General features: G+C 39.2%; 1 protein-coding gene across 1 annotated transcript in view; it reads right to left on the minus strand.

Annotated features, from left to right (window-relative positions):
• Positions 1-252: 252 nt before the first annotated feature.
• GTF2E2 (general transcription factor IIE subunit 2) overlaps positions 253-14,057 on the minus strand; it is a 62,183-nt gene continuing 48,378 nt past the window's right edge. Inside the window, exons 7-8 of the mRNA XM_068532223.1 lie at positions 2,033-2,148; positions 253-760 (exon numbers count right to left, since the gene is read on the minus strand). Of these exons, the coding sequence (XP_068388324.1) occupies positions 644-760; positions 2,033-2,148 (233 nt within the window). The 3' untranslated portion in view covers positions 253-643. The remainder of the gene's footprint in view (positions 761-2,032; positions 2,149-14,057) is intronic.

Consider the following 14,057-nt stretch of genomic DNA (forward strand, 5'->3'; position numbering starts at 1 on the left):
AGAGGCTAAATACTGATTTATCCTTTTAAAAGCAAGCATTAAAAAATCACATGTGGTGTACCTTTACTGCTTCACCTGCTACCAAGAGGCACACCTTGGGTTCCAACTGTGAAACCCACATGCTCAGCAACGCAGCCCAGACCTCAGTCTCCGACGCATTCCAGACACCACCTGTGGGACTCAAAGACGAGCTGCCACCCGTCACTGCCAAGAATGGAAAGAAGCAAACTGAACTCACTGACACCTCAGAGCTCCTTCTACAACGATTTTATTATAAATATGCTCTTTTGGAATAAACAAATACTGCGTTCAAGACTATCGGCAAACTTGTTCTAAGGTAATGAAAGGGAAAATGGAACCAGGAACCACTTAGAAGTAGAGATAAATAGCAAAGACACCTGCATGCCATGCTGAGCGCCTTTCCCCCAAGAAGTAACAGGAGGTTAACAGGGGACATAACATTTCTCATTAGCCCATTAATGAAAATAAGCTTCGAGTTTGGTAATTTGCACTAGTTCTGTAAACTGAACTGCTCCTGTCCTTGGTCCTAAGAAGTAGAATGGGAAGACGGTCAGTCTTCAGATCCCAGCGTCAACAAGGAAGATCTTGACTCTGTAAGTCTGCTCTCAGACAAAACTGTTCACTACTTGCCAGGAGTGATGTCAGAGTAATCCTTCAGCACCCCGGCCAAGTGCTCATTGTGAGTTTTAAACCGTCGCTTTTTCTGTGAAGCTGGCTTTTTCCTTCTCTGAATAGGAGCCTACAGGAAAAGGTAAAGACAGTTAGAAACAACAGCTACTCAGAGCGGTAATATGGGGAGGATTTACAAAAGATGCCCCAGAAACCAGCAGCAAAGAGATGCAGGGTTTGTGACCTTTTTTCTGTTCTGCAGCCCAGCCTCACATACACCAATCCACACAATCCTGGTTCGAAAACACAAACCAGGGCTTTCTGTTACAGTGAAGTGCATACCTCCACCTGGAATAAATGGACTGGCATGAAAACTAACCAGAACTGTTGTAGGCACGAAGTGGATAAAAAGAGAGGCAGTAAATCTGTTTTGTTTTTCATCTATATTATCAGGTTTAAAATTTTATCCACCATTAATTACCAATAAAACAAAGACCTGAAGCAAATACAGCAAAATATAGAGATATGGGCAAATTGGGAAGTGGATGAACACAGAAAGATCTGTTAAATATTATCCTCTGTTCTTCACTGTATACTTGAAATCCTAATATCACATAATATTAACAAACTAAGCAATGACAGGAAACCATGAAGTGCTGCAATCACACTAATTCTTGGAGATCACTGGCAATGAATTTTCCCTTTTAAAGGAGTCCTATAAAACTTCACTGAATAAAACACAAAGTCACAAGTCAAGCTACAAGGCACGATGGTGGACAAGGGAAGGAGGGTGTTAGTGAAATATTTCTCATCCTGGCTTTGTCCCTGGACTGCAGAGAGCTGGTTAGCTGGTACAAGGAATTCACAGGTCTTCATTCAATTACAAATCCCTCCAATGAGCAGGATTCGGGGGCTGTAAGGACAGTAATATCTGGTTCCTAAGGGATCTGAAAGTCAACAAGGATAATTCAATGTGATCAGGGCTAAGGCAAAGCCAGGCACCAAGACCACTGGGCTCCGGGAGCAAGAGGGGTTGGGGGGTGGGATGAAGATCATAAAGGCCAGAATGCTGAAGCAAGCCCCTGGCAGAAACTGGGAGGACAACACGTGGGCACCACGCGTCCTATGGCTGGAGCTTAAGAGCAGGCACTGACTGCCGGACAGCGGCTGGAGCGGGGAGGCTCTCAAATACCTGGCGAGCAGCACCTGAGGGCAAAGAGATCCGCTGGCCCTCAATATACCGGATGCGATCTGAATGCACCTGACCAAGGTCACGGGATTAGGACACAGAAAAAACAGGAAGGGAGAACTACCTACCTACCTGCTCTTCCGAGAGCTGCACAGGAAGCAGGCTAACAGTTCAAAGAGCAGAAGATTACGTTTTCTTCTAGAGAGTACATACCACTTTCTTTGGTCCAGATTCCTGCATGGAAGAAATACCCTGTCGCTTCAGATACTCTTCAATTTTCTCCTCATCCATTGAATCCACAGTGACACTCCTCCACAGTTTCTGAAACTCTGTGCCAACAAGACAGTAGTTACTGTACAATAGATGTTTATAAGCTATAACATCTCAGTGTGATCGAAATCAGGCTTCAATATTATCTCCTCTGATCTCAATTAGCACATCTGAGATTTCATTGTAAAAACAAAGGAAGACAGGAACATTCAGATGCTGGACACAGAGCAGCAGGAGGGCCTGGGAACACGAACTGCATCCCTACAGACCAGATCAGCACTGCTCTATTTTTAGAGCCTATAAATGAAGGGCCATGTGATTGAGCCTCCCAGCTTTCCTGGGAAGAAACGCAGTTGACCCTCTCCTTTAATTCCAGAAATCAGTTCTCCATTGAAATAGTTCAAATTCCTGATCATCTCTCATGAGCTCAGTATACCCCACTTCCTCTCCTACAGGAGAAGAGAAACACACAGGGAGATGAGGAACCAAAGTTTTATACGGACTGAGGAGTTACAACAGCTTATTTGCAAAAAAGGCCTTTTGAAATCAAATAAATGGGGGATGGGTGACTAAGAAGTCATGAAAGTAAGGGGACGAATACTGAGACAGTAACACTATCTCCCATGCCCTGGAAGACAGAGGAGAAAGGCCTTCCATCCAGCCTACTCCTTGTTCTCAGAGACCCCGGCCCCTCTGCCACACCACCATTTCTGCAACCAAAAGAGATCACAATTGGGACATGTCCAGAATTAAACTCGTATGCATCTTAAATTCTGTCCCTAAAGACAGGCTCAAATAACCAGGTTTCACTTCATTATTAACATCTACTTTCCAACACACAAAAAATGTCTTATGATGGCAAATCATAAGACATTTGTACTCTGGATGGTGAAAAAGGAAAGTTCGCTGGGTGCCCTGAGGCTGGGGCTGGGCCTCCTGCTCACCGGAGACCTCTCAAGCACGGCAAGCTCACACACGACACCACCTACCCCCATCCCCACCCTCCTCCCCGGCAAGGCATCCCAGAGGCCTAATCCAGGTGGTGCCGGCACCGCCCCCTGCCTTACTTTCAGGTAAAAAGTGAGAATGGAGAGTGGTCCATTCACAAGCTGTAAACAAAGTAGGCACATGATACTGTGCTGGACCAGACTGTTCTCCTCTTTCCTATTTCAATACGTATTACATGAAGCAAATGACGCTCTAACAGCTGGGGCTCCAGTGATACTTAGGAAATCTGTTTTCTGCCACACACTGAAAAGCTTTTTGCTGACGGTGACCAAATGCAAAAGTGACAATCTACTACAAAGAATTCAACCTGGGCACAAAGTTATTTCAATCCAAAACATCTCTAAATAAAAAAAATTTTTAATTTCTTTCAATACATTAGGAGCTCTTTTTCCTATATGCTCCCTGAACTTTCATCTGCATAGATTACAGAAACCAGTTAACAGATGACAATCAATTGTTTGCATGACTTTCTCAGCCCCTTGAAAGGCTACAAGCTCCTCGGGAGCGGATATTCTATTTCATAAGTTTCCTACTAGGGTAGGCACTGAATTTAGCACATCCTCAACAATTTGATCACTGAACGTATGAAATGTTATTCTCTGGGCATCACAGAGTATCTCTTTTCTTTTTACATTTTTTAAACTTTTTTATTTTAAAATAATTTTACATTGACAGAAGAGTTGCAACCTTAGTACACAGAACTCCGGTACAGGCTTTGCCCAGCTTTCCCTAATGTTAACACTGTATATGATCTTAGTAAAATTATCTAAACTAATAATACAAGCCTATTAACTAATCTACAGACCTTATTCACATGTCACCAGTTTTAGCACTTGCGTCCCCGTCCTGGTCGTCCTGGTCCGGTAGCCCACCCGGGATTCCACTGTGTTTAGCTGCCGTGTCTCCTTGCTCCAGGCTCTAAGTGTGCCCAGTGTCTCCTCATCTCTCAGGACCATGACACTTCTGAGGAGTTTCTGTAGTTATTTTATACAACGGCCCTCAATGTGTGGTTGTCTGCTATTTCCTTGTGATTAAATAGAGGTTATACATTTTGGGCAAGAACATCACAGAGAAGACATTGTGCCCTTCTCAGGACCTAACATCAAGGGTCCATGATGTTCACATGTCTTATTACTGGGGCTGTTAGAATGATCACTGGTTAAGGTGGTGTCTGTCAGATTTCTCCACCATGAAGCTATTATTTTTCCCTTTGTAATTAATAAGCACCCTGTGGGGAGATCTGCTGAGACTATGCCTAAACACCCTGTTTCTCAGCACACGCTAGCTCACTAATTTCAGCATCCATTGATGGCTCGTGCCTACAACAACTGATACTTGTGGGTTTGCCTAACGGCATGTTACTTCCATCATTCCTTTCATACGTATGGCTTAGAATTCTACTATAAGGAAGACTACTGAATAAATGGATTGGATTCTCGATCCAATCTATTTATTCAATTGTTAATTTAGTATGGATTCATGGATATTTATTTTATTTCATGGATTATAACTCATTACTATCATTATTTATTTTCCTGTTCAAATATCCTGGCTTTGGTCATTGAGTCCCTTCAAATTGTCCCTGGCTCTTTTTGACTTGCTTCCCTTTTTTGTTGTTTGGGGGTTTTTTGAGCATTCTCTTACTTTCTGGTACCAAAACATGTTCCAAGCTCATCTTGCATTTCCCCAAACTTGGAATCAACTCTTTGCCAAGGAGTCCTGACTCCTTTTACTGGAGAATGGTATTTAGAAACCAAGATCTAGGCATCCTAGTCTCTTTCCTCTAAGATCAGGAACAAGACAAGGTTGTTCACTCTCACAACTATTATTCAACATAGTATTGGAAGTTTTAGCCACAGCAGTCAGAGAAGAAAAAGAAATAAAAGGAATCCAAATCGGAAAAGAAGAAGTAAAGTGGTCACTGTTTGCAGATGACATGATACTATACATAGAGAATCCTAAACATGCCACCAGAAAACTACTAGAGCTAATCAATGAATCTGGTAAAGCAGCAGAATACAAAATTAATGCACAGAAATCTCTTGCATTCCTAAACACTAATGCTGAAAAATCTGAAAGAGAAATTAAGGAAACACTCCCATTTACCACTGCAACAAAAAAAATTAAATACCTAGGAATAAACCTACCTAAGGAGACAAAAAGGACCTGTATGCAGAAAACTATAAGACACTGATGAAAGAAATTAAAGATGATACCAACAGATGGAGAGATGTACCATGTTCTTGGATTGGAAGAATCAACACTGTGAAAATGACTATACTACCCAAAGCAATAAACAGATTCAATGCAATCCCTATCAAACTACCAATGGCATTTTTCACAGCACTAAAACAAAAAATTTCACAATTTGTAAGGAAACACAAAAGACCCCGAATGGCCAAAGCAATCTTGAGAAAGAAAAATGGAGCTGCAGGAATCAGGCTCCCAGACTTCAGACTATACTACAAAGTGACAGTAATCAAGACAAGATGGTACTGGCACAAAAAACAAATACAGATCAATGGAACAGGACAGAAAGCCCAGAGATAAACCCACGCACATATGGTCACCTTATTTTTGATAAAGGAGGGAAGAATATACAATGGAGAAAAGACAGCCTCTTCAATAAGTGGTGCTGGGAAAACTGGACAGCTACCTGTAAAAGAATGAAATTAGAACACTCCCTAACACCATACACAAAAATAAACTCAAAATGGATTAGAGACCTAAATCTAAGGCCAAACACTATAAAACTCTTAGAGGAAGACATAGGCAGAATACTCTATGACATAAATCACAGCAAGATTCTTTTTTGACCCACCTCCTAGAGAAATGGAAATAAAAACAAAAATAAATGGGACCTAATGAAACTTAACAGCTTTTGCACAGCAAAGGAAACCATAAACAAGATGAAAAGACAACCCTCAAAATGGGAGAAAATATTTGCAAATGAAGCAAATGACAAAGGATTAATCTCCAAAATTTACAAGCAGCTCATACAGCTCAATACCAAAAAAACGAACACCCCAATCCAAAAATGGGCAGAAGACCTAAATAGACATTTCTCCAAAGAAGACATACAGATGGCCAACAAACACATGAAAGGATGCTCAACATCACTAATCATTAGAGAAATGCAAATCAAAACTACAATGAGGTATCACCTCACACCGGTCAGAATGACCATCATCAAAAAATCTACAGACAATAAATGCTGGAGAGGGTGTGGCGAAAAGGGAACCCTCTTGCACTGTTGGTGGGAATGTAAATTGATACAGCCACTATAGAGAACAGTATGGAGGTTCCTGAAGAAACTAAAAATAGAAGTGCCATATGCCCCAGCAATCCCACTACTGGGCATATACCTGAGAAAACCATAATTCAAAAAGAGTCATGTACCACAATGTTCACTGCAGCTCTATTTACAATAGCCAGGACATGGAAGCAACCTAAGTGTCCATCGACAGATGAATGGATAAAGAAAATGTGGCACATATATACAATGGAATATTACTCAGCCATAAAAACAAACAAAACTGAGTTATCTGTAGTGAGGTGGATGGACATAGAGTCTGTCATACAGAGTGAAGTAAGCCGGAAAGAGAAAAACGAATAGCATATGCTAATACATATATATGGAATCTTAAAAAAAAAAAAAAAGGTTCTGAAGAACCTAGGGACAAGACAGAATTAAAGATGCAGACGTAGAGAATGGACTTGAGGACACGGGGAGGGGGAAGGGTAAGCTGAGACGAAGTGAAAGAGTAGCACTGACATATATACACTACCAAATGTAAAACAGATAGCTAGTAGGAAGCAGCTGCATAGCAAAGGGAGATCAACTTGGTGCTTTGTGACCACCTAGACGGGTGGGATAGGGAGGGTGGGAGGGAGATGCAAGAGGGAGGGGATATGGGGATATATGTATACATATAGCTGATTCACTTTTATTTTTCAAATTTTTCATTTTTATTTATTTCTTTATACAGCAGGTTCTTATTAGTTATCCATTTTATACATATTAGTGTATACATGTCAAGCGCAATCTCCCAATTCATCCCACCACCAACCCCCCCCACCACCACTTTCCCCCCTTGGTGTCCACACGTTTGTTCTCTACATCTGTGTCTCTATTTCTGCCCTGCAAACCAGTTCATCTGTACCATTTTTCAAGGTTCCACATATATGAGTTAATATACAATATTTGTTGTTCCCTTTCTGACTTACTTCACTCTGTATGACAGTCTCTAAATCCATCCACGTCTCTACAAATGATCCAATTTCATTCCGTTTTATGGCTGAGTAATATTCCATTGTAGATATGTACCACATCTTCTTTATCCATTCGTCTGTCAATGGGCATTTAGGTTGATTCCATGACCTGGCTATTGTAAATAGTGCTGCAATGAACAGTGGGGTGCATATGTCTTTTTGAATTACGGTTTTCTCTGGGTATATGCCCAGTAGTGGGATTGCTGGGTCGTATGGCACTTCTATTTTTAGTTTTTTAAGGAACCTCCATACTGTTCTCCATAGTGGCTGTATCAATTTACATTCCTACCAGGAGTGTAGGAGGGTTCCCTTTTCGCCACACCCTCTCCAGCATTTGTTGTTTGTACATTTTCTGATGATGTCCGTTCTAACTGGTGTGAGGTGATACCTCATTGCAGTTTTGATTTGCATTTCTCTAATAATTAGTGATGTTGAGCAGCTTTTCATGTGCCTCTTGGCCATCTGTATGTCTTCTTTGGAGAAATGTCTATTTAGGTCTTCTGCCCACTTCTCGATTGGGTTGTTTGTTTTTTTAATATTGAGCTGCATGAGCTGTTTATATTTTGGAGATGAATCCTTTGTCCGTTCATTCATTTGCAAATATTTTCTCCCATTCTGAGGGTTATCTTTTCATCTTGTTTGTAGTTTCCTTTGCTTTGCAAAAGCTTTTAAGCTTCATTAGGTCCCATTTGTTTATTTTTGTTTTTATTTCCATTACTCTAGGAGGTGGATCAAAAAAGATCTTGCTGTGATTTATGTCAAAGAGTGTTCTTCCTATGTTTTTCTCTAAGAGTTTTATAGTATCCAGTCTTACATTTAGGTCTTAAATCCATTTTGAGTTTATTTTTGTGTATGCTGTTAGGGAGTATTCTACTTTCATTCCTTTCTCTTTTTTTTTTTTAATTTATTTTTGGCTGTGTTGGGTCTTCGTTTCTGTGCGAGGGCTTTCTCTAGTTGCGTCAAGCGGGGGCCACTCTTCATCGCGGTGCGCGGGCCTCTCACTGTCGCAGCCTCTCTTGTTGGGGAGCACAGGCTCCAGACACGCAGGCTCAGTAGTTGTGGCTCACGGGCCTAGCTGCTCTGCGGCATGTGGGATCTTCCCAGACCAGGGCTCGAACCCGTGTCCCCTGCATTAGCAGGCAGATTCTTAACCACTGCGCCACCAGGGAAGTCCCTAATTTCATTCTTTTACATGTAGCTGTCCAGGTTTCCCAGCACCACTTATTGAAGAGACTGTCTTTTCTCCTATATCCTTGCCTCCTTTGTCATAGACTGGTTGACCACAGGTGCTTATCTCTGGGCTTTCTATCCTGTTCCATTGATCTATATTTCCGTTTTTTGTGCCAGTACCATATTGTCTTGATTACTGTAACTTTGTAGTATAGTCTGAAGTCAGGGAGTCTGATTCTTCCAGCTCTGTTTTTTTCCCTCAAGACTGCTTTGGCTATTCAGGGTCTTTTGTGTCTCCATACAAATTTTAAGATTTTTTGTTCTAGTTCTGTAAAAAAAAAAAATGCCACTGGCAATTTGATAGGGATTGCACTGAATCTGTAGATTGCTTTGGGTAGTATAGTCATTTTCACAATATTGATTCTTCCAATCCAAGAACATGGTATATCTCTCCATCTGTTTGTATCATCTTTAATTTCTTTCATCAGTGTCTTCTAGTTTTCTGCATACAAGTCTTTTCGTCTCCTTAGGTAGGCTTATTCCTAGGTATTTTATTCTTTTTGTTGCAGTGGTAAATGGGAGTGTTTCCTTAATTTCTCTTTCAGAGTTTTCATCATTAGTGTTTAGGAATGCAAGAGATTTCTGTGCATTAATTTTGTATCCTGCTACTTTGCCAGATTCATTGATTAGCTCTAGTAGTTTTCTGGTGGCATCTTTAGGATTCTCTATGTATAGTATCATGTCATCTGCAAACAGTGGCAGTTTTACTTCTTCTTTTCCAATTTGTATTCCTTCTATTTCTTTTTCTTCTCTGATTGCTGTGGCTAGGACTTCCACAACTATGTTGAATAACAGTGGCGAGAGTGGACATCCTTGTCTTGTTCCTGGTCTTAGAGGAAATGCTTTCAGTTTTTCACAACTAAGAATGATGTTTGCTGTGGGTTTGTCATATGTGGCCTTTATTATGTTGAGGTAGGTTCCCTCTATGCCCACTTTCTGGAGAGTTTTTATCATAAATGCGTGTTGAATTTTGTCAAAAGCTTTTTCTGCATCTATTGAGATGATCATATGGTTTTATTCTTCAACTTGTTAATATGATGTATCACATTGATTGATTTGCGTATATTGAAGAATCCTTGAATCTGTGGGATAAATCCCACTTGATCATAGTGTATGATCCTTTTAATGTGTTGTTGGATTCTGTTTGCTAGTATTCTGTTGAGGATTTTTGCATCTATGTTCATCAGTGATATTGGTCTGTAATTTTCTTTTTTTGTAGTATCTTTGTCTGGTTTTGGTATCAGGGTGAGGGTGGCCTCATAGAATGAGTTTGGGAGTGTTCCTTCCTCTGCAATTTTTTGGAAGATTTTGAGAAGGATGGGTGTTATTAGCTCTTCTCTAAATGTTTGATAGAATTCACCTGTGAAGCCATCTGGTCCTGGACTTTCGTTTGTTGGAAGATTTTTAATCACAGTGTCAATGTCATTACTTGTGATTGGTCTGTTCATATTTTCTGTTTCTTCCTGGTTCAGTCTTGGAAGGTTATACCTTTCTAAGAATTTGTCCTTTTCTTCCAGGTTGTCCATTTTATTGGCATAGAGTTGCTTGTAGTAGTCTCTTAGGATGCTTTGTATTTCTGTATGTCTGTTGTAACTTCTCCTTTTTCATTTCTATTGATTTGAGTCCTCTCCCTCTTCTTCTTGATGAGTCTGGCTAATCGTTTATCAATTTTGTTTATCTTCTCAAAGAACCAGGTTTTAGTTTTATTGATCTTTGCTATTGTTTTCTTTGTTTCTATTTCATTTATGTCTGCTCTGATCTCTATGATTTCTTTCCTTCTGCTAACTTTGGGTTTTGTTTGTTCTTTTTTCTCTAGTTCCTTTAGGTTACACCTAAAGGTGTAGAATGTTTGAGATTTTTCTTGTTTCTTGAGGTAGGCTTGTATTGCTATAAACTTCCCTCTTAGAACTGCTTTTGCTGCATTCCATAGGTTTTGGATCGTCATGTTTTCACTGTCATTTGTCTCTAGGTATTTTTTGATTTTCTCTTTGATTTCTTCAGTGATCTCTTGGTTATTTATTAACGTATTGTTTAGCCTCCATGTGATTGTGTTTTTTACGTTTCTTTCCCTGTAATTCATTTCTAATCTCATAGTGTTGTAGTCAGAAAAGATGCTTGATATGATTTCAATTTTCTTAAATTTACTGAGGCTTGATTTGTGACCCAAGATGTGATCTATCCTGGAGAATGTTCCATGAGAACTTGAGGAGAAAGTGTAATCTGCTGTTTTTGGATGGACTGTCCTACAAATATCAATTAAATCTATCTGGTCTATTGTGTCATTTAAAGCTTCTGTTTCCTTATTACTTTTCTGTTTGGATGATCTGTACGTTGGTGTAAGTAAGGTGTTAAAGTCCCCCACTATTACTGTGTTACTGTCAATTTCCTCTTTTATAGCTGTTAGCAGTTGCCTTATGTATTGAGGGGCTCCTATGTTGGTGCATATATATTTATAATTGTTATATCTTCTTCTTGGATTGATCCCTTGATCGTTATGTAGTGTTCTTCCTTTTCTCTTGTAACATTCTTTATTTTAAAGTCTATTTTATCTGATATGAGTATTGCTACTCCAGCTTTCTTTTGATTTCCGTTTGCATGGAATATCTTTTCCCATTCCCTCACTTTCAGTCTGTATGTGTCCCTAGGTCTGAAGTGGGTCTCTTATATATGGGTCTTGCTTTTGTATCCATTCAGTGAGCCTGTGTCTTTTGGTTGGATCATTTAATCCATTCACGTTTAAGGTAATCATCGATATGTATGTTCCTATTACCATTTTCTTAGTTGTTACGGGTTTGTTTTTGTAGGTCCTTTTCTTCTCTTGTGTTTCTCACTTAGAGAAGTTCCTTTAGCATTTGCTGTAGAACTGGTTTGGTGGTGCTGAATTCTCTTAGTTTTTGCTTGTCTGTAAAGCTTTTGATTTCCTTGAATCTGAATGAGATCCTTGCCGGGTAGAGTAATCTTGGTTGTAGGTTCTTCCCTTTCATCACTTTAAATATATCATGACACTCCCTTCTGGCTTGTAGAGTTTCTGCTGAGAACTCAGCTGTTAACCTTATGGGAGTTCCCTTGTACACTATTTGTCATTTTTCCCTTGTTGCTTTCAATAATTTTTGTCTTTAATTTTTGTCAATTTGATTACTATGTGTCTTGGCGTGTTTCTCCTTGGGTTTCTCCTGCCTGCGCCTCTCTGTGCTTCCTGGACTTGGGTGGCTATTTCCTTTCCCATGTTAGGGAAGTGTTCGACTATAATCTCTTCAAATATTTTCTCGGGTCCTTTCTCTCTCTCTTCTCCTTCTGGGACCCCTATAATGCGAATGCTGTTGCGTTTAATGTTGTCCCAAAGATCTCTCAGGCTGTCTTCATTTCTTTTCATTCTTTTTTCTTTATCCTGTTCCATGTCAGTGAATTCCACCATTCTGTCTTCCAGGTCACTTATCTGTTCTTCTGCTATTGATTCCTTCTCATGTATTTTTCATTTCAGTTATTGTACTGTTCATCTTTGTTTGTTCTTTAATTCTTCTAGGTCTTTGTTAAACATTTCTTGCAACTTCTTGATCTTTGCCTCCATTCTTTTTCCAAGGTCCTGGATCATCTTCACTATCATTATTCTGAATTCTTTTTCTGGAAGGTTTCCTATCTCCACTTCATTTAGTTGTTTTTCTGGGGGTTTATCTTGTTCCTTCAGCTGGTACATAGCCCTCTGCCTTTTCATCTTGTCTTTCTGTGAATGTGGTTTTTGTTCCACAGGATGCAGAATTGTAGTTCTGCTGTCTGCCCTCCTGATTCACTTTGTTATACAGCAGCAACTAACACAACAATGTAAAGCAATTATACTCCAAAAAAGATGTTAAAGAAATAAATAAAAAATAAACAAATGAGACCTAATTAAACTTAAAAGATTTTGCACAGCCAAGGAAACCACTGACAAAACGAAAAGACAACATACCAAGTGGGAGAAAATACTTGCAAATAATATGACAGATAAGGGGTTGATATCCAAAATATACAAATGGTTCATACAACTCTATCAACTCAATATCAAAAAAATAAACAACCTGATTAAAAAATGAGCAGAAGCTTGAATAGACATTTTTCCAAAGAAGACATACAGGTGGCCAACAGGCACATGAAAAGATGCTCAACATCTCTAATCGTCAGGAAAATACAAATAAAAAATACAATAAGATATAACCTCACACCTGTCAGAATGGCTGTCATCAAAAGATGAAAATAACAAATGTTGTTAAGGATGTGGAGAAAAGGGAACCCTTGTACGCTGTTGGTGAGAATGTAACTCGGCGCAGCCGCTATGGAAAACAGTATGGAGGTTCCTCAAAAAACTAAAAATATAACTACCAATGTGACCCAACAATTCCACTCCTGGGTATATATCCAAAGAAAATGAAACACTAATTCAAAAAGCTATGTGCACCCCGACAGTCACAGCAGCACTATTTACAATAACCAAGATATGGAAGCAACCTAAGTGTCCATCAGCAAATGAATAAAGAAGATGTGGTACATATATACAATGGAATACTACTCAGCCATAAAAAGAATGAAATAATGCCATTTGCAACCACATGGATGGACCTGGAGGGTATTGTGCTAAATGAAGTAAGACAAAGAGAAAGACAAATACTGTATGATATCACTTATATGTGAAATCTAAAAAAATAAAAGGAGTGAATATAAGAAAACAGAAACAGACCCACAGATATGGAGAACAAACTAGTGGTTACCAGTCGGGGGAGGGAAGAGGGGAGGGGCAAGCTGGGGGAATGGGATTAAGAGATACAAAAACTACTGTATATAAAATAGATAAGCAACAGGATATGTTGTATAGCACAGAAAAAAAATTCTATAATAAAAAAATTTTTTGAATAGGTAAAGAATTTAATCAGACATTTCTCAAAAGATAATATACATGTATAACTGAATCACTTTGCTGTACACCTGAAACTAACACAACAGTGTAAATCAACTATACTCCAATATAAAAATAAAAATTTTTTAATAAATAAAAATTTAAAAAATAAAAAAAGACAATATACAAATGGCCATTAAGCAAAAAGATGCTCATCATTAGGGAAATGTAAATCAAAACTACGATAAGATACCATTTCACACCCAGTACGACAGCTAAAATCAGTGTTAGCAATGATGTGGAGAAATTGGAACCCTCATGCACTGCTGGTGGGAATGTAAAATGATGTAGCCACTTCGCAAAACAGTATGGCAATTGCTCAAAAGTTAGCCATTGGAATTACCATATGATCCAGCAATTCCACTCCTAGGTATGTACTTAAGATATATGAAAAATTACTTCCACACAAAAACTTGTACATGAATGTTCATAGTACCATTATTCACAATAGCCAAAAAGTAGAAACAAGTCAAATGCCCATCAACTGATGGATGAATAAAATGTTGTATATCCATAACATAACATCCTTTT

Source organism: Eschrichtius robustus, chromosome 21, assembly GCF_028021215.1.
Source record: "Eschrichtius robustus isolate mEscRob2 chromosome 21, mEscRob2.pri, whole genome shotgun sequence".
NCBI lineage: Eukaryota > Metazoa > Chordata > Mammalia > Artiodactyla > Eschrichtiidae > Eschrichtius > Eschrichtius robustus.